The sequence below is a fragment of the Puntigrus tetrazona genome, chromosome 20, assembly GCF_018831695.1.
Source record: "Puntigrus tetrazona isolate hp1 chromosome 20, ASM1883169v1, whole genome shotgun sequence".
Taxonomy (NCBI): Eukaryota; Metazoa; Chordata; class Actinopteri; order Cypriniformes; family Cyprinidae; genus Puntigrus; species Puntigrus tetrazona.
In genome coordinates this window covers 21,794,147-21,815,220 of record NC_056718.1, presented here as the reverse complement: position 1 = coordinate 21,815,220, position 21,074 = coordinate 21,794,147, and the positions used below count along the sequence as shown (strand labels likewise).

The 21,074-nt window shown below is 34.4% G+C and overlaps 2 protein-coding genes across 3 annotated transcripts; both read left to right on the top strand.

Annotated features, from left to right (window-relative positions):
- Positions 1 to 191: 191 nt before the first annotated feature.
- adgrg11 (adhesion G protein-coupled receptor G11) lies at positions 192 to 15,889 on the top strand. Its single transcript, XM_043218877.1, has 20 exons — positions 192 to 229; positions 550 to 659; positions 4,564 to 4,701; positions 6,301 to 6,516; positions 6,638 to 6,712; positions 7,907 to 7,990; positions 8,113 to 8,241; positions 8,438 to 8,476; positions 9,523 to 9,591; positions 9,695 to 9,854; positions 10,228 to 10,387; positions 10,503 to 10,637; positions 10,988 to 11,095; positions 11,182 to 11,224; positions 11,487 to 11,587; positions 11,766 to 11,887; positions 12,907 to 13,172; positions 13,306 to 13,393; positions 14,307 to 14,602; positions 15,133 to 15,889. Exons 4-20 carry the CDS (start codon positions 6,342 to 6,344, stop codon positions 15,276 to 15,278), a joined length of 2,196 nt encoding a protein of 731 aa, XP_043074812.1. The 5' UTR covers positions 192 to 229; positions 550 to 659; positions 4,564 to 4,701; positions 6,301 to 6,341; the 3' UTR covers positions 15,279 to 15,889.
- Positions 15,890 to 16,088: 199 nt separating this feature from the next.
- Positions 16,089 to 20,993, top strand: rad51 (RAD51 recombinase). 2 transcript variants are annotated; one of them, XM_043218886.1, is made up of 10 exons: positions 16,089 to 16,172; positions 16,725 to 16,819; positions 16,894 to 17,031; positions 17,113 to 17,230; positions 17,312 to 17,403; positions 18,337 to 18,431; positions 19,182 to 19,295; positions 19,379 to 19,508; positions 20,347 to 20,468; positions 20,567 to 20,992. In XM_043218886.1, the coding sequence occupies exons 2-10, from the start codon at positions 16,730 to 16,732 to the stop codon at positions 20,688 to 20,690; spliced, it is 1,023 nt and encodes a 340-aa protein (XP_043074821.1). In that variant the 5' UTR covers positions 16,089 to 16,172; positions 16,725 to 16,729; the 3' UTR covers positions 20,691 to 20,992. The 2 variants fall into 2 exon arrangements, with proteins under 2 accessions (XP_043074821.1, XP_043074822.1); XM_043218887.1 differs by lacking the exon at positions 16,089 to 16,172 and adding an exon at positions 16,183 to 16,369 and having other exon boundaries at positions 20,567 to 20,993.
- The last annotated feature ends 81 nt before the right edge of the window (positions 20,994 to 21,074 follow it).

Here is a 21,074-nt window from a genome sequence, read left to right as displayed (position 1 = left end):
GTCCTGATTGGTCGCTCATGACGATCTCGCAGTCATTCATATGTTTTTGCCGCTGCCCTGACGAGATACACCCACAGCAGAAGGTCAACTTCTCTTCATCCTGATTGGCCGAGCAACAACGTGGACTCCTAGTAACAAACCACAATTGCTAAAACAGGGTGTGGTTAGGCTTCTGTCAGTCATCCAAATGCTAGCCAAACATGATGTTGTTGCTGCCGTTCTGCTCTTAGTAAGAAGTATTTTGTACGATAGGCCTTCATTAACACACTTTTTGCACTCGTAATATCTGGGAGTCAAATGTCTGTTGCAATATCACATATACGTGATTTCTTAATGCTTGTTCATACTATGACAGTATTTGCTGAGATATCTGATGCGGCTCCTCTCAGAATTTAACATGAGGTTTTGCTACAAACGACATATATATTATAAACTGTTGAAGTGAAGACGTTACGTTTGCAAATTTTAGCATTTGCAATGTCCTATTTGAGGTATGGCTGGTCCTTTTTTTTCTAAACAGTGTTTACTTCTGTTGTGTTTAAACTTTAGATGCGTGTTGAGCAGTGCGTGATTCACATAGCAAGAAGAATGAGTCCCCAGACAAGCGACAGCAGCTCAATGAACAGAACCGAAGACGAATCAGAAGTGACATCATGGCTGTAAGATTGCATGACATCATGCTTGAGGGAAGACAGATTAATATGTCAAATCTGAAGCAGAAGGAACTGGCAAAGTAATGATCGCTCTCAATGATCTAGATAAATATAATCGGTTTAATAAGTTGAGTAAGTCTCTTTTTTTAAAGCTAATTGGATTACTTTTAGATTCTAAGCCACAATGGCAATAATATAAGGATTATGTCTGCATGTATTTAGTCCGATCTTTCATTTATGTGGAAGCTACTGTAAGAAAATCTGGCCTTTTTGCACCGATGCCAACAGTATTAGGAAAGCTTTCTGTAAAAGACATCAACCACATACTGTAGGCTATTTGAAGCAACTGTAAACCAAAAAGTTGGTTGAAAAATAAATTAAAAAAGGTTTTACATTAATATATATATATATATATATATATATATATATATATATATATATATATATATATATATATATATATATATATATATATATATTGCACTGGCAACTAAATAATATGAATTTAGCAATTAAATTAAGTACTTCATAAACTGAAGTTGGAAAAACTTCATATACATGATAAACATTAAACATGTCGATGTATGTGACCAATTTTACTGTAAAGTCTATTTTTACTTTACATTTTACTTCATTATTATGAGGTCTGTACTGTTAATAATGCCGTAGACCTATACCTCGTACCACTTTTTAAATAAAAAGTAAAATGTAAATTGTGAAATAATACGTGAAAGTTGAAAGAACAAAGAAATAATCCACCTCGATCTGGATAAATATAATCAGTTTAATAATTAAACTATTGGATTAATTTTTAAAGCCGCTTTTAACTCTTAACTGTAAGCAACAATGGCAAAAACATGGGGCTTGTGCTTCTATTTACTCAGGTCTTCAATATATATATTAAGAATATAATGTATAAGGAAAAGATAAAAGATGTGTTAAATGCAGCTTTGAGTACCACAAATACAGTAACGGTGGTTGCAAACATTCAGTCGTTCAATTAGCTAAAGTATTTCATAAACCAAGAAGAAAAACATAGATGTGTTTGTGTGTGTGTGTGTGTGTGTGTGTGTGTGTGTGTGTGTGTGTGTGTGTGTGTGTGTGTGTGTGTGTGTGTGTGTGTGTGTGTGTGTGTGTGTGTGTATGTTTGTGTGTGTGTTTGTGTGTGTTCGTGTATGCGTGTGTACAGTTTTACGGGGACATTTGTTCAATGACATGGGTATGACAGAGGTATTACAGTTTGAAAGGTGGTTTGAGGACACTGCCTATGTCTCCTAATTCAAAAGGCTTAAAAACATACCAAATGGTGTTTATTTGTATTTTATGTTTTTGGAAATTCTAAAATGCAGAAAGTTTCCTGTAAGGGGTAGGGTTGAATGTAGAGTCACCGTCACCGGTCAATACACCGGCAGTGTGTACAGTATAAAAGCCATTACACCTATGGAGAACCACAAATACCAACATGTGTGTGTGTGTGTGTGTGTGTGTGTGTGTGTGTGTGTGTGTGTGTGTGTGTGTGTGTCAACCACTACTGGAAATCCCTGAGATGATGTCAATAACAGCAGCTCTGGATCAAAGGAAACTGCTCCATCCTCATCCGGAGCCCGAAGGGAAGATGGTGACAGGTGATGTCAGCAAACTGCAGCCTGGCATCCAATAGGGTCCCCCGGGATCTCTTGTGTTCAACCACCTGCATGTGTGTATGAGTTCATTGAAAGAACAGATGTCCCACCATCTTATTACCACAAACTCAACTGAGCTCTAAAAATAGATGAGCAGCGCACATTGCTGAGGTGTGAAGTATGAGATAAGCAGTTTTTTTGTAGGCTGTGTCATACAGTAGGTCATGGTTTACAAATGTCAAACCACCATTGAAGTGCGTCCGAAAAGTCTCTGAACAGTCTGAGTTGGGTGTTTTTTTCAGCACTGGGCATTCTTTTGTCATTTAAATACTTGAAAATCTTGTTTAAGCTATTTCCTCTAATTAAAAGCGGCAGTTCTTTTCAGAGTAGTAACTTCACAGTGTCACAGTAAAAATGTCATGGTGTCCTCTACTGGTGATAAGGTAACACTGCAGCGAAATACCTGCTTTACATTCATTTCCTGAAAGATCCTTGTAAACTCACAACCTCATGCCAAACCTTAATGATGCAGTGTGATTCATTAGCTCATAAAATTATTGATCTAAAAGATATTTTTTAAGAAACAAAAGAAAATCCTGCACATTATCAGGTGTGTGATGGTTGTTTGTTAATTGTCTTCCAAAGTAATATTTAAAATACTTAACATGAAACTTGAGTAAATACATAACTAAAGTAAATATTTGTACTGCAACAGTTCCATCAAATGACTTTGGACCAAATCATATTAATTGAAAATCTACATTAAAAACGAAGTTCCTTGTTCATAGGAAAATAGTTACTCAGTTTCCGATTTGAGCGGTTTCAAAAATGCGATGATGATATGGTTTCAAACCACATATGTATGTGACTTGAAAGTTGACATGGATTAGTAAAAAGTGTATTTCATGTGATTTTTGTCAGTCGGATTTAGACTGGCAATCTGAACAAAAGATGGGAATATTCAGAACGGAACACAAACAAGAGCGTGGTTGTTAATGGACACTTAACCCTGAAAAGCCTGACATAATGTATGTGTATTGCATGATGTATAATTTACAATAATACACCTTGCTTTTATGGTTTATATAGTATGAAACAGGAGAATTTGGACCTCAGTTTTCTTAAGAGGCCCAAAGTGAACAAAAAAAACTGCAATTTGGTACAGGTCCTGATATTTCTATGGTCAAAAGTAGGATGAAATTCTGGTAGCTTGTAACATCAATGAGATGTTTATAACACTGTATCTGTTTACATATCAGTTGCCACTCTCATAATAATATCTCTCACTATTATTACTTTTAAATGTTAATCTTGTAAATATAAGTGGTAATCTTGAAATATAAATAGCAACCTAAAACAATATTCATATGTTTATAAAACCATACCACAGAAAAAAAAAGACATCACAACCTGAAGGTGGATGTTTCTAAAACAAAATGAGTTTGAATCTTCTCCAGCGGTGACTCATTATGCCATTTAACACCCAGCATGTGTCTTGAATCCTGAAAAAAAGGGGTTATTTTAAATGATCCAAATAAGCCGACTGACAAGATGCAAACAGAATTAAACAGAGTTGCTTACATTTGCCCAAACATGATTAAACTGAAATCACTCGGACTTATAAGTCAAAGTAAAATAATTCTCTAACAATACGTGTTTGTAAAAAGGTCCACGTGTATAATCAAAATTTATGATAATTATCATGAATACTCCTGTATATTATCTACACACAGTATGTGCTTCAGTTCAACATAGAGCCATTTGAAATGTGTCTGTGTTATAGTATACTATAAGCTCACAAGGTTTCATTTGTTTGGCTGATGTCTTCTGTGACACATCTCATTTGTTTAACAGATGAATTACTATTTACCGCACTATGATACCGATATGACTACAGAGCCCTTTTTTTACTGATGCCTTGTTAAGCAACAGATGATTCCTAGGGCGTATTTGTCTTCCTACGAAAGACATAAATGTTATTTGTGACATTCAGTTGTACTGATCTGGCTGTGATATCATATACTGAGAAAGTGAATGAGAGAAAGTGCCACAGGGAGTTAATTTAAAGTTTGTAACTGTATATTAATTATGATTGTCAGTGTACATGTTCATGTAAAGATGTATCTTCTCATGTACATACAAAAAACACATCCATGGGCAATTTTACAAGATTAACCAGTAAAACCTGTCTAAACTCATTTGCCTACTGAGGTCCCAGAATAATCACCTAACCGTAAAGAATGACTGTTCATGTAGTGACTCTGTCTCATCTCATTTTTCTTTCCCAGATTATTTGCATCAAGAGGTGTGAATAGCAAAAACAGAAACCCACAGGGGGAGGGAGGAAATGCTACATGCAAAATTATGTACCGTCTCTATCTGATGAAATGAAAATTTCTTTTAAAGACTCAGCGACTCTTCAACAGGTAAGAAGTTCATTTAGTTATCTTATAAATATAAATGTTCTAAAAGAGTTTTTTTTTTTCATTCTGTTTTCATCCTCAAAGAATTTTATTTTTTTTATGTGGAGAACATTTTGAATATCTAAAGAGCTTTTTCCACTACCAAGAAACTACTTTTTGTGGAGTGTAATGGTTACTCATGCATTAACGCCAGTTATTTTGTATTATTTTGTATTTTGTATAAACAAAAATAACTGTGCTTCATTTAATTATTTTCTACACTTTTGTTCTACTCTAGTTTAATCTTGAAATTATGGCTGCTGCGATAAATTGTGTTTTTTTTCTCAGTTGGTTCAATCAGTTTGCATAACAGTATCTGCTGAATGTACAGTTCTGCTCATATGTTTGCACACCCCTTGCAGAATATGCAAAATGTTAGCAATTTTATCAAAAAAGAAAACTGTGGGTTTATTTAGTACTGTCTTAAATTAACCATTTCATTATGCATGTTTACATATGAGCAGCTTCCGCCAAGTGATAAAGTTCAGTACAATATGGTATGGTTCACAATTATGTCCGAACCAAAGCTAAACTACAGACGTTGATTGGTACAAAAGTTGATTGGGTGACTAGAATCATCATGTTTGCGTGATAGAAGAAGATAAAACTTTGCTTGGCTGTCATTGAGTGTTTATTTGCTCAAACACAGAAAAATATAGCAGTGTATTTTAGAATTAAAAATTTTTACACAAACAATAGCCATTTCTCAATATGCACTCTTTTATCTTCTTTCTGAGCATTTCTCTAGTACTTTGTATCACTACAAATAATAATAATAATAATATAAAACATTATAGTGTATAATTCACAGGTGGACATGTGGTTCATTCACAGTCAAATTAAAAAGTTTAAAGGGATAGCTCACCCAAAAATGAAAATTTGATGTTTATCTGCTTACCTCCAGGACATCAAAGGTGTAGGTGACTTTGTTTCTTCAGTAGAACGTTGCAGTCTGTCCGACATATAAACTAAGGCAATGGCTACTAAATGTTCCAAAGCTCAAAACCGTAACATAACTACAATAAAATTTGCATCGGTTTTCATTCAGAAATTCATTTCCGCTGACCTATACCTAGTTTTATTTATTTTTATGGCAAACAAATTAATGAAACCTACACCAAGTATAACAATAAAATAAATACATATACACAACCTTATTTTGCAACATAAAAGTAAGCTATTTTAAGAATATGTGAGAATTGAATATGAGACATTAGCCACAGGTAAATAACTTGAAGAATAGTAAAGTACAATAAATGGGAAACTATTTGCACTGCAACAGTATTCCAACAATATATTTATATATTTATATAAAATATATATCAAATGTAATTTTATTATAAAAAACAATAAAATTAAAATAATATGAAAAGAAACACCCATTTGCAGTATAAGTCAGTATAACAGACTGTTTTTGTACACCTAAAACTGGAAGCAAATGACACCTGAATCATGGATTATTTAAAAAATAATAATTTTAGGGATTTTTCAAAATTTTTCAGCTGTTCTCATTTTCATTTGAGTTTACAAGCAAAACATGTTCATGTTTTACTTTTCTTGCAGCTATTCAGATTTTATTAAGGAACCTTGACATCCTGTCCAGGATGAAGTTGACCAATTGTGGCCTCCTGCTCATTGTATCCGGCGCCTTCTGCATATCTTTAGGAAATTTCTGTCTTAAATGTCCTCCTCCTTCACAAGAGACTTCGCAATGTTCGGATAATGGGGGGATGGATATGCTGATACTGGGTAGAGATGGTTTCATGGGATACATGACAGGTGATTTAAAGCAGACATGGTCATTAAAGTAAATAAGAATGTGTTTACTAAAATACTGAATGTCTAATGTGTAACTGTTGTTATTGTATAATCATTTTGTATTGTTTATGATTTTAAATAGGTGCATGCAGTAATGGTACATGGAGAAAACTACAGTGCCAGTCTACTATTCCTTGCAATTCTACTGGAGGGTCAGGTGAGGAAAAACTTAATTTAGCCTAAACAGCAAAATAAATAGAGAAACTGTTCACTTAAAATTGCTTGAGAACCTCAAAAACTAAGAAAACCAAAATCTTATATACTGTTAAATACGGAATACAAATATAAATGTAGATAATTTTCACATCTCTGACATATAAGAATTCTGTTTTGCAAAGTCATAACTCTGAACAGGAAAGTCTGAACAGGTAAGACATAAACTTTCAAGGGAATGCATTTATATTAATATTTTTCTATTTAAAACTTGACTCTTTTGTAGCTATAGCATGTTAAATCAAATGTTGCGATTTTCTAGGCCGATATGATTAGGAACTATACTCTCATTCCGGCGAAATAATCAACTAACATGGCCGCAGCAGGCATAATGATATCACAGATGAGACCTGGTCCACAGTTCACTTTAGCAATGAGAGCAACTCTAATGGGTCTGAATGACCAAAGCCCAAGGGCAGGCCTCTTATACAGAGTGAATGCAATTGTTTATCAGAACCTCCTCCAGCAACATTTCAGTTCCTTCCCTGTAAGCATCTCCCAATCAGTCTGTAATTTTTAATAGAGAGACAATACCCCCATCACACTGCAAAACAATTCTCAATTATTTATATTCATAATTTCTAATACATGATTTAATTTTTTTATTTTAGTGTTGTAATTAGCAATTAATTAATTTTTTTCTTTGAAACAGATTTGTTATGCGGCAGCATTAATTAAGTTTCTTAATTAAGGGTCATGTTATCTGCATCTCCTGCGCTATATTAAGCCACTCCAATAATATTTATCACCAGTTAAAATAATGCATGGCTCAGATTAACTGTAGCATGTGTGTAAGATTCCAATACGGTTATAAAGTAATTATTTTATCACAATTAAATACTTCAGTGAGTAAACCTGGCTGTGTCTATTATAACATTATATAATTTTTCAATGCATTTTTAAATTAATGTCCCTGGATCAGAAGGATACTCTTGTAATAAAGTAGAGGTGGCTGGGACAGATTTGAAGTATCAATTCTGCTTAAAAATATATAAATCTATTTATAGATTGTTCTCTAATATTGATCTGCTGTGTGTGTGTGTGTGTGTGTGTGTGTGTGTGTGTGTGTGTGTGTGTGTGTGTGCGTGTACATTTAACTTTATTTTAACATTAAAATATGAATTTTTATGTCTTTCAGTAAAACCACAACTGCTCAATATGACAGTTTTTTCATTTGAAAACAATACATGCACAAACAACCCATGTACAACATACAGCAATGGTGGGTTTAAACATATTTGATTCATATTTGAGATCTTTTTCGTGTCTTGGGCTTTAGACACAAATATGCTTTTTAGAGCATAGTGCCACTGTCAATAATGAAAATGTGTATTTTTCTTGCAGACAATGGTGTGAGTTTGTCTAGATCCCCTCCATACACACTCAATATAAGCAGAAGTGTTATACCCACGTTTGTCTGTTTAATTGAAGCGAAGTGCAGCAAAATGATAAACTGGTTTAGTCCTGGACAAGGTGAATGAAGGATTTGTCATTTTGCTTGTATGCAATTGGTAGCCTATGATTTTAGAAGTGTATGACAACAACTGTTGGCATCTTTAAAGACATTCTGTTTCAGTTCATTCACTATATTTACTGTATTACAAGTTGTACTGTATTGCAGCTCTGCTTTTTGAGATAGCTGAAATGTTTTTTCTTCTTTATCTTAAAGATTGTATGTGGACCAACACAAGCACTAAATATGACCAAAGTGAGTATCTCAGAGTACTATGTCCATTCTATATAAAATAAAATAATTAAATAATAGTAGTAGTTATTATACTGTGATTATATTATAAATACTGCAGTAATAATGTAGTAATAATCGTTAGTAAATACTGTGCAATACTGTTCTTATTCATGTAAGATGTCAAGTGTATGTGTGTGCATGTATTTATACAAGTGCAGTGTTTCATGTTCTCAGAGACTTTGCTCGGGTAGAAAATAACACTTGTTTTATAAGAATAACATGCTGAAGTGTTGTGAAATCCATTAAGACTGATTTTTCATAGGCTTTAGAGACAGATAAGTTATGAGTGCCTCCTATCCTGAAATGTCTATCTTGAATTCATTTTAGTCAATTTCTATTAATACGAGCTCCTAAAACCTCCTGCCAGATTCTGGAAAATGAATTTCTTCAAACAGTACGATGTGAAGCTGTTCCTTCAAGATTCACTCATAACTTATCAGTCCGTTAAAATCTTTAAAAAGACTTATTGGATTTCTCTGAAAACCTGAAACGCTGCATTTGTGGAGACTGCAGGAATTGTAGTTTTGGAAAAAGATGGCGCTAGAGACTAAATGGTTCTTGGTGGTTTCTTACCTAATTTTTGACATTAATTCCTAATATATTCCTAACATATTTATTTTCTTATCCACCTATTTTTCTGACTCTGCTGACCCCTTGAGCATTTCGCTGACCAATGGTCATTTCTTAACTTTAAACCTTTTATTGTATTAGTATTGTATCCTTCTCTTGGCCATTTCAGTTCAATCTCATTTTTGGCTCATTTTATCTGGAAAAAAATTGCCTGATAATTTGGAACACACAAATATTTATAACTTATATATGATTAAATACAAAATCAATAGTAGTTTGATGTGGTTTGGGATTGATAAAATGTTCTTGTGCCAGAATTTCAACTTGCCTAACAATTTGGAACATATATATATATATATATATATATATATATATATATATATATATATATATATAGCTTATAATGTTGTTTGTGTGTGTGTGTGTGTGTGTGTAAGCATGTAATATTACCTGCGTGAATCCCACAAAGCGCTGCAAGGATGCAAAATATGACAACAGCTGTAGCGGTAAGAACAGGACAGAATATATGTGTCATTAAAAACCAGTGCTGGATATTGCTTTGAATTACTTCTTATTCATTGAATTTATGTTTATGTTTATGTAATGCAGGGGATGAAAGTAAAATAAACAACATTAAGTTTCAAAATGAAACTTCATTTTGTTATAAATGTGGAAATCCTTTTCAAGTTATGGAAACTGTCGTCTTACCGAACGAAATGTCAAATAAATTTAATACTACTAAAACAGAAACAGATGCTGGTGCAGCTGCGTAAGTACCTTTTTATAAATTTGAGTCTAGTCAGGTTTTTAGTGGTAATATTTGTTACACAAGTAGCAGTTTATTTTATAAATTGCACACATTGACATGCAAACATTGCAAACCGTGTTTAGAAAGTTTCCGTAACTTGCTGAACTTGATAATGTATTGGACAGATGCACATGAGAAACAATTAAATGGAACATTGTATATTTTTATGCTAAAACAATTAATTGTGTTTTTTAAATATGGGAGATCGCGGCTTGTCACATAGCATTTTTCACTATATATTTAACGCTGCCGTACATGCTGTCCCAACGGCTATAAATTAAACCATTACTCTATTATCACAACAATAACAAAAATAATCTTGTATCTCGTTCAGTGAGGTTATGAAAAGTCTTGCCAGCATTGTGGCTACGATGAAAAATTTGACCGTGGCCTCTATATCCATGGGTAACGTTAAAGGGATTTTGAAGAAAATTTCACCAGAGTCCAAAATCAAGACGTCCTACTTAATCTACTCTTCAGCAACTGGCATCAGAGTAAGTGGATGGATGACTTCAGACATATGTTTTCTTTGACTTTGAATGATGGCAGTGAAAAAAGCTTCTTCAAAACATAAAATGTACATCAGTGTGGAAATCCATGTGTTTGCAGGTTTTAGAAGATGCTGATGTACTGAAGAATTATTCCAACGCTTTCAGTATTCCAGAGGAAGCCGCTATGAAAGCGCTCAACCAAAGTGCAGAAAACGCTTTTATCAGTGTGTTCCGCTTTCCCAATATGACAAAGGTATAAAGAAACATCAACAATAGGCTTATTAAAGCTCTAAAGGATGTTTTTATAACAACGAGAATTTTTTGCTACTTTTAACAGAACGATTTTACAAATTAGTTGTACATAACAGCATTAATAAAAACAAATGTGGTTTAAAATGATTATGAAACAGGCTGATTATCCTGAACATGTTTTTCTTTCTTTTCTTTTTTTGCTTTTTTTGCTTTTTTTTTATTTTATAATTTTTCACTTTATCATATTTGTCATATATATCACATTATGTTTCTATAGAAACCTGGTGGTTCTGTTTCTTAGCAATAAAACTAAACAAACCTAATCAATCTCGTTTAATTTTTTATTTTAAGGATGCAGAGAACAGTACGGTTTTAAATGATGAGGTTTATGCAATCGAAATGGGGGCAAATATTACCAATCTGAGTGACCCTATCAGCTTGACCTTCAAAATAAGTCAGGTATTAAAAATGTATGAGAATGTATTTCTAGTAGTCTAAATCTATCCTAATCTTATTTTGTTATATTCTGATGTGTTCCTCTATAGACGGTGATTGGATCTCCTGTTTGTAAATCATGGGATGGAAATGGTCTGTGATCTTCTTGTGTTTTTTTTATTTTATTTTTATTATTTTTTTTGCATGTTGTTTACACCACAGACATTAAAATATTCTGTTTAAAAAATGTCACTTTAAATAATACATGTGCAGTTTCTGTATCACAGAGAGGTACATTTTAATGTTGGATTTGTCCTAAATATTACGGCCCATTCTGCTGACCAAAGCATGTCAATTTCATTAATTCGCTCAAAATATCACTCAACTCAAAACTAACCATTCTCTCTTTTTATAGGAAGTCAGCCAAATTGGACAACTGAAGGGTGTATTACCATTAAAGGACAAAACGATATAACATGTAAATGCGAACATTTGACTTTCTTCGCTTTGCTCATGGTAGGTTCTCCGTTTCCTTCTGGAATTTGTGATATTAACTTCCAAGCTGTATTTGCACCTTTAGATTTGTTTATTCATTTGTAGTTGGTAAAATGGTTCAGTGAAGATAATGGTTTAATGGTTAGTAAATATTTCATGTTGCCGGTGTCCTGTGTAACTAAACACTGTTTTAATACAGATCCCTCCAAATGTAACCATTTCCTCAGAAGACCTCAACGCTCTCACCTACATCACCTACATCGGCTGCGGCCTCTCCTTGTTCTTCCTGTCTATCGGGCTCTTCATGCACTTTCTCATAAGGTGAGATGCTAATAAAGAGTTTTGTAAGACGTTTCACCAAGGCTAAATGTATTTGCTAAAAAAAAAACAGCACTGAATATCAAACAGTACAACAGTTTTCAACACTGATAATGATACAAATTGTTTCTTGAGCAGCAAAACAGCATATCTGAATGATTTTTGGAGGATCGTGTGACACTAAAGACTGGAGCAATGATGCTGAAAATTCAGCTTTGCATCACAGGAATAAATTACATTTTACAATACACTCAAACAGAAAACAGTTATTTAAAATTTTTATAATATTTCACAATATTACTGGGGTTCCATCAGATAAATGCAGCCTTATTAAATTATGAAAACTTTTTTTTTACTCCAATAAAATCGTGTCGTGTCACAGGTGCTACTGATTAAGCTTAAACCCAGAATAATGCTTTAACAATGGGTTTAATTTAGATGCAGCATAACTACTAAATTAAATCCCGGTTTAAAATGATGGTTCCCAGCAGTCTCAAGAAAAGATATTTGGTTCAATTTTGGTTGGTGACCAAACTTCAATGTCAATTCAGCTTCTAATGTCAATGTTAATTTGACGTCCAGCACCGACATCAGCCCTCGTTGATATTTGTTGTTTTTAACTCAAATGTTAAGTCAACGTCACATTAGCGCCAACCCGATTTATATTTTCAGCCAAAATGCAACTGTCTGACATTAACTCCAACATCAACCTGACGTTACATTGATATCCTGTGGCTGCTGGCTCGTAATACTTTTCACTTTAAAAAGATTTAAAGATTACGTAACTTCATTATCAAGGCCAATCAAGGCAATTACCCTTGATTTGATTACACTGCCCATCTCTGCATTTAATAAAAACTAAGTGTTTAATCTTGTCATTATAATCACTCTTTACTCCTATTTGATACTGTTCAGTGCTTTGACACAATCTGAATTGATACAAGCACTATAAAAATAAAAGTGACCGATTGATTGATCTTAAGGCAATGAAATAAAAATATGAATTGCGTTTTAAATTTCAGGAAAGTGAAGGCCACTGATTCAGCCCACGTGCTGATTAATCTCTTTGTGGCGCTGTTCCTGCTCAACGTGGCCTTCCTGTCGAATGAGTACGTAGCACGTGCAAAAGACACCACTGCCTGCAAAGTCATGGCTGGATTCATGCACTACTGCTTGCTATCCAGTTTCACCTGGTTTGGAGTGGAGGCTTTTCACCTCTGCCTGCAGATGGCCAAACACTCAGTCACCATCAAACATTACATCCTCAAGATCTCTGTGGTTGGCTGGGGTTCGTTCACTAATTAAATACGCATTCTGAAGAACTTCGCTAAGTGCTCTGACAATCAAAGATGATCAAATGGTCAAAATTCCCAACAACTTTGAAGGCTCGCTTACTAATATTATGATTGCATTTGTTTCAGCTCCTCCTGCTCTTGTTGTCAGTGTCATTTACGCCCTGCACAGATATGGCGAGCAGACCATAACAACGGGCACAAGCAATGTAACTATGTAAGTGGATCGCAAAATATGAGATAGCCTTCCTAAAATATAATGGCAGCCTTATGATGTTATGCATAAAAAGCATTTATAACCATTTATGAATCCCAAAACATTTTATGAAAACCTTTAACATCCATGGAACTTACTTTAGTATGCAAAAGTTTTTTTATAATGTAAAAAGTTTCTTTTGTTCAGTCTGGGTTAGATTACTGTAGAAGTTATCTCAGGCAAACCTTGCTGAGGTTTCAACCTCTCTGAAGGCTAAAAAATTGCCAGATATTTTTATAAACAGCAGTTGCATTTCCAAGTTCCAAGAGTAATACAGTACTATGGATATTTTTTTTACAATTAAGCAATGAGCTTCATAGATTATATATCTCTATTGATGAGCAGTTAAGTGATCATGCATCTGTAAAAGAGGAGCTGGGGATGAACTTTATATTCTATATTTTAATTGTAGTAGGAATAGAAATCCGAAATTGTGAAATCCCCTTTTGTAGTCTTTGCTTTTATTAAGGTTTTAAAAATGCATTTTAAAATTAAATAAGTGCATTTTGTATTTTCTATTTACTAATGACAGTTTATTGTCTGTAAAACACTATATATTGACTTGAGAATGTTACTAATTGTTAAAGTGATATTAGATGTGGAAACTTTTAAAATAACATCACTTTTGGCCAGTATAGTCCTGTATCCAAATTATTAAAATGTTAACTGACTGGAGTGGATTACTTGTGGATTATTGGGATTATTTTTTGTCATCTTTTTGGAATCTCATTCTGACGGCACCCATTCACTGCACAGCATCCATTGCTTCAAATCTGTTCATACGAAGAAATAATTAGTAAATGGGTTTGAGGGTGTATCTACATTAGTATGTAATTTTATTAACTTTAACCATCTCCACTTTTTACCCCTGCAGGTGTTGGATTTTAGACTCTGATGTCCACTACTACGTGAACATCGGTTATTACAGCTTCATCTTCATCTTCACTTTTAGCACTTTCATTGTTGTGCTGCGATGGCTCTCCATGTTGAAGATGAGCAGGTTAAACACGGTTACAGTGGTGAAGCACTCAAGAACCGCCACCTCGGACATCACCTCCGTCCTGGGCCTCTGCTGTATGCTGGGACTCACCTGGAGTTTTGCGTTCTTCGGCTATGGAGCTCTGCGTCTGCCATCATACTACATATTCACCATCCTGAACTCCCTTCAAGGTGAGAGCACTGATTTTAAATGCATATGTTTATCATTTGATCAGCTTTTAGGGATGCACTATCATATATACGACTTGAAAGCTTTAAAATAATGAGAAAAGATTTGGAATAATATTAATGAATAATAATGTTTTTGAAAGAAGTCTCTTATGCTTACCAAGGATGCATATATCAAAAATACAATGTGAATCTGTATTGTGAATTTGTGAAATATTGCATTTATATATATTTTAAATTGCGATCAGCATTCAATGTTCAACACTGATAATAATTCGAAATATTTCTTGTATATTAGAATGATTATACACTTCAGTGACACTGGAGTAATGATGCTCAAAATTGCATCACAGGAATAATTAAAAATATTATTCATTAATGGAGTTTTTTTCAATTCCATTTTTAATGTATTTTTAAATAAATAAATGCAGCCTTAAAGGCTTTAAAAAAACATTCAACCTAATATTGTTTTCTAATATAACATAAAACGTGCCTAATATCAAATCCATATTTTTTATTAATTGGTTTTCTAGGATTGTTCTTGTTCATATATTACTTGAAAACAAGCACCCTTATAGGAGACCCAGCAGCTTCAGAAGAGAGTACCATGACTGAAGTCACCAATACAGAAAATCCATACGAAGACCTGCCAACAGAAGACACCAAAAAAGCCACCTGACCTTCATCTCTAAGTCTTTGGATTTGAAATGTCTGTCTGTTGATATTTTCTATTCCTCTGTAGTATTATAGTGAGTCAGTCCACTGCACATTTTGTCCTGTAACATACGTACTTCTTTATGTACTCTTTAGAAATTAAGAACATGCCTTCTTTCAGTTCGTGAACTTAACTGAATTGTAATTTCACAAAATCTAATAAGTTTAAGACTAAATAAAGAAAATATTTTAAAAATAAAAACTGTATAACTAATAATGTATTATAATCCAATATATAATACTTAATTACTAAATTTTCTTGGAAAAACTGTTACATGTGTAGCTGAATTTCATAATACAATGCTATTGCTATTGATGAATTTGTGTTTGTGTAATTTCATGTGTATACATTTGTTTTGTTTAAACTAAATACTTATTACTGCACTGTGATAGAATTTTACAATGCTTTGTTAATTTATCAATACAGTGGGTATATTTTCTGTCTTTGACTTTGGTAGTTTATGAACAGCTCTAAAAATATAACTTTCTATTGTGCTTTCATTACCTGTTTGTGTATACCCGTGTACAAGCGTTTTATTGTTGACAGGTCACATATATAAACTCGAAATAATATAACGCTATGAATTATTGAGTTTTTATTGCACCTACACAGACGCTTCGAACTACACGGTTTTATTTAAAGCGTCATATATTAAAACTATAGCCAATTACTTTTTTAAAGTAGGGGGCACTGTTTTAAATGTCCTCACAAATCGGCATTCACGCATATTTTTAAAAACAAAACAAATACAGATATGACGCGTTGAATGATCAATGACGTGATTGCGTCACGACGTCGGTGACGTGGCGTGACGGCGGCACGCGGGAAAGTTCAGACTGAGGAGCTGCAGCTTAGCGGGTGAGCGACAACACAAAACGCGATATTATAGATTTAACCGATGAAATAGTTTCGCGTCTACGTGATTATTATATGACTTTTGTTGTAAGAACGCGTTTGAGCACGTTGAACATTGTTTGTTTGTGACGATTGGAGCTCGTTAGGATGTTTGTGTTTGTCCTGCGGTTTTTCTAACGCACCATCGGACTGATCAATAAGTTAATATCCCACATTATTAGCAGTTAACTGGTTAATGATTGCTGTTTTTGTTCATTCATAAGCCGATATTGCTTTTGAGTCTTAGAAAACACTGTGTCCGTCTGTAATATCGTAGTACTTTTTCACAGTATTGCTTGGAAACCTATGCAAATCTCTGCTATAAAAGACTGTGGTATTACCATCAACGAAAGGCGTGATAATGCATTAATATAACGTTACATGGATGTCATTTTTGTTTTTACTAAATGCATTCGTTAAGTGTTTGGTTTAGATGTAAACAGTACAACCCAAATGTATCTACCAAGTTTTCACTTCAACTGTGAAGCTGATAGAGTGTCATGTGTTACCAAACAGTAAATATGGCTATGAGGAACGCGTCCCGGGTGGAGGCAGTGGCCGAAGTCGAAGAGGAAGAAAATTTTGGGCCACAACCAGTTTCACGCCTGGAGGTATGATGCATGTAAACACAAACACCCTTTAAACGACTTTTCGTTCGGTGCTGATGTTGCAAATCTCTCTGCAGCAATGTGGCATCAGCAGCAGCGACGTTAAGAAGCTGGAGGATGGTGGTTTTCACACCGTGGAGGCTGTAGCGTACGCGCCCAAGAAAGAGCTGCTGAACATCAAGGGAATCAGCGAAGCCAAAGCCGACAAGATCCTGGTGAGACCCCGGTCCCCGTCGCTGTCGCTGGTTCTTTCCGTTAGTGATGCGAGCAGACTTTAAATTTTTTTTAACTAACAGACGGAGGCGGCTAAGATGGTTCCCATGGGCTTCACCACAGCGACGGAGTTCCACCAGCGCAGAGCCGAGATCATCCAGATCTCCACAGGATCCAAAGAGCTTGATAAACTCCTGCAGGGTGCGGCGCTGAACTGTGTGTCAGATAATAACGTGCTAAATGCTAGAATCGCCTGACTCGATCTTTGTCTGTGTTGTGCAGGAGGAATCGAGACGGGATCCATCACTGAGATGTTCGTCGAGTTTCGCACAGGAAAGACACAGCTGTGTCACACACTGGCCGTTACCTGCCAGGTAAAACTTCTTTGTTTTTTTTAAGATGATTTAAATTATGGGACACATTAAGGGACAAGGAAGATGTGTATAATATGGGCAACTGTTTAAACACTGATAATAATCTAAAAGTAATGATGCTGAAAATTCAGTTGTTTTTTTTTTAAATGTATTGAAATAGAAATGGAATTAAATTGTAACAATATTATACATTTTACTGCATTTTGGTAGAATAAATGCAGTCTTGGTGAACATGAGACTTCAAAAACATTATTTACATATCTTTGTGAAATGTACAGATTTTTATAAAAATAAACAATATTTTATATTGTAAGTTATATTTCAAGAGAACAGGCTGGCCTAGATTTATGTGATTATCCATAAATTATTTTTAAAAAAATTAGTTAAAATTGAGTGTCAAATATTGTCACTTATCTTGTGTCTATCGGTCTTTTGAGGAACGTTGTTTATCTCTCAACCATCATTGTGTTACTGTATACATTTTGAAATAGTTTTATATTTATAAATGCCAAACATTTCAATGTCAAACATTACAGGGAGATATGGTGACAGATGATATTTATATGTATTTTATGTAGTCTGCAATACTGTTAAAAAGATCTCATTAATTACATTACAAGCTTAGAATTTCAGCTGCACCAAATTGCATATTTCTTCTGTGTTTGGTCCTCTGAATAAAACTAACGTGTATTCTTCTTAGGTTAAAGCTACATATTGACCAGTATCACAGTATATAATCCTGATGCATCAAATAGGATACAACATATGTGGTTTTTTTTTGTTTTGTTTTTTTCATTCCGTTTCTAAGGGTGCAGTAAATGCTTGTATAGCATGTGTATAGTAAGCACTATTTATGTACACTATATACATCTGGCTGCTATTTCATATCGGATTTACGGTGTTAAAATGTTAACATTTAATGTTAAATTTCAGCTGCCCATAGATCAAGGCGGTGGAGAAGGAAAAGCCATGTACATCGACACCGAAGGAACCTTTCGTCCAGAGAGACTGCTGGCTGTAGCTGAGAGGTCAGAGTCCTTTTAGAAACACTTTTATTCTGTTGTGGGTCTGTGTGTGTTAACCATCAAGATTTTTAATTAGAATTGAATTAAATGAGAAAGAATAAGCATCTTTGACCCATAAAAAAACTCCTGTATTTCCAAAAACTAGCAAACAAAAGAAAACAAGGTCATATCACATCACGCACCTGCAGCTCGTTTGCAAATGGGGGGAAAAAAGTATTATATAGAAATAAATATATTTTACTTAATAAAGAAAAACTGCAACATGTAGCCCTATTTTAATTTTTTTTTATTATTATTACTTTTTTTTATTTTTGTGCTTCTCGAACAGAAAGCAAATGTTTAAAATTCTGATTATCTTTTATTGCTAAAAGGAACAGTTGTTCCTAATGTTAGAAATAAAAAAGATTGCGTGAGATTTTATGTGAATATTTTGTGGATATATAGACTAATCAATTAATTTGGCATTCGAATGCATCACAAATATGGAAACGGTTGATTTAGTGTCGATTGAGAGACCCAACATTAGTTTCATTTTTTTCAAATTCAAATGAATTTGTTTCGGTTTGCCATTTATATAGGCTATAGCTTCTTGCATTTCTTTTCGAAATACTGATAAATTAAAAGGATAAAATTTAGTGAAGGAAACTAAAATAAGCTAATAAAGTCTGTTTACAGTGTGCATTATAATCTTTGTAAACATTTCACCTTGGCATTAGGCCTATTTCTGAATGAAGTGTGTGTTTGATGTGTCAGGTACGGGCTGGTGGGCAGCGATGTGCTGGATAATGTGGCGTATGCCAGAGCCTTCAACACGGACCATCAAACACAGCTCCTGTATCAGGCCTCCGCTATGATGACTGAGTCCAGGTAACACACACATCCAGCCAGAAACTGACTCCAGACTCCATTAGCTCTGTGTTGAAATATCCTCTCTCTCTCTCTCTCTCCAGATACGCTCTGCTGATTGTAGACAGCGCTACTGCACTGTACAGGACGGATTACTCCGGTCGAGGAGAGCTGTCCGCCCGCCAGGGCCATCTGGGCCGCTTTCTACGCATGCTGCTCCGTCTCGCCGATGAGGTACAGATGAAAGATCACACACATGCCGTTTATAAGTTTACAACCTCCTTGTAGAATCGTATAGACATAGTCCCCCAGACTTAACTTTCTAAAATGTAATAACTACACTTCGTTGTTTGTTTTCGGACGCATTTATTAAAATGCATTTGAAAGTTCATTGGCTGCTCCCATTTGTAAACTGTCAAATGGCTATCCACCTTTTTTCCTGATGCAAAATTGAATGCCGCCATTTGTAAATTCGATGGATGACACTGGAAACTATACTCACGTCCAACTATTTTTAGCTGTACAAAATACTTTGGAAAATTGGTGTGTCCTATCATGTTATATTAATGTATTATCTTAAATTATGAAAACACTGGTGTCTAGTACAGTTTTACCGTTTACTGCAGGTTGTTATTTCCCTATTGCATCTTAACAAACCGGAAACCTCAAAAAAGGTGGATAAAATAAATTTATAATATACCTTATGTATTGTTACATTTTAAAATTGTGAAACAATGACAATGCATTACACATTAAATTACAAAAGTAAGTGTAGTAGATTTAAATAGCATTTAATACATTTAAAGATTTAAGGTAAACTGAAAAAAAATGACTTTAGCACTTTCTGTCTGAATTAAAGAAAAATGTTATTTTGTTGCATGGTTTTGTCTTGTGAATCTCAATTGAGTTGAATAATGACGCTGTTGTCGTTGCTTTAAAATGTTAAGAACTTTACTGTTGTTTTCCCGTTTATTTCTGTAAAGCATGTAAATGTGACTTCTATGACATATATGTGATGTGAGTTTATGGAAATAATCTAAATATCTTATGTTTTTTTAAATCCGGTTCGTAGTTTGGTGTGGCCGTGGTCATCACTAACCAGGTGGTAGCACAGGTGGATGGAGCGGCCATGTTTTCAGCAGATCCCAAGAAGCCGATTGGAGGAAATATCCTGGCACATGCCTCGACTACTCGGTAGAACTTTGCATTATATGACCTTGGTTGCTGTTTAATGCTCTCGTACTCTATATAATAATAATAATAATGATGATATCTTAATTAATTGTCTCTAGATTATACCTGCGGAAGGGTCGAGGAGAGACACGGATATGCAAGATCTACGACTCTCCTTGTTTACCTGAGGCAGAGGCAATGTTTGCCATTAATGCTGATGGAGTGGGTGACGCTAAAGACTGAAAGGATCTCAACAGAGAACCCGAGCGTGTGATACGAGACCATCGGCCGGAGAAAAGACTCCTGTAGAACGACTGAAATGCGTAAATGTGGACACATTTAGTCTGGAATTATTTGGAAAGAGAGTGAATCCTTGGTTTATTTACATATATGCAGATTGGTGGAAATGAATGATTTGAGCTGGTGTAATTATTTGCCCTTTACTTTGATTTCAGCCTCTGTGCTGTTTGTTATATATTTTTTTTGTTATATTTGTTTGTCTTGTCTGGACTGAACCGTTGTCTTGTACATAAAACTACTCAGAATTAAAGTGTTTTATCTGTTAAGCTAATTAAAGTGCATTTTGATGTATGGTACCATCGGGTAAACCCATTGAAAAATGCCGAA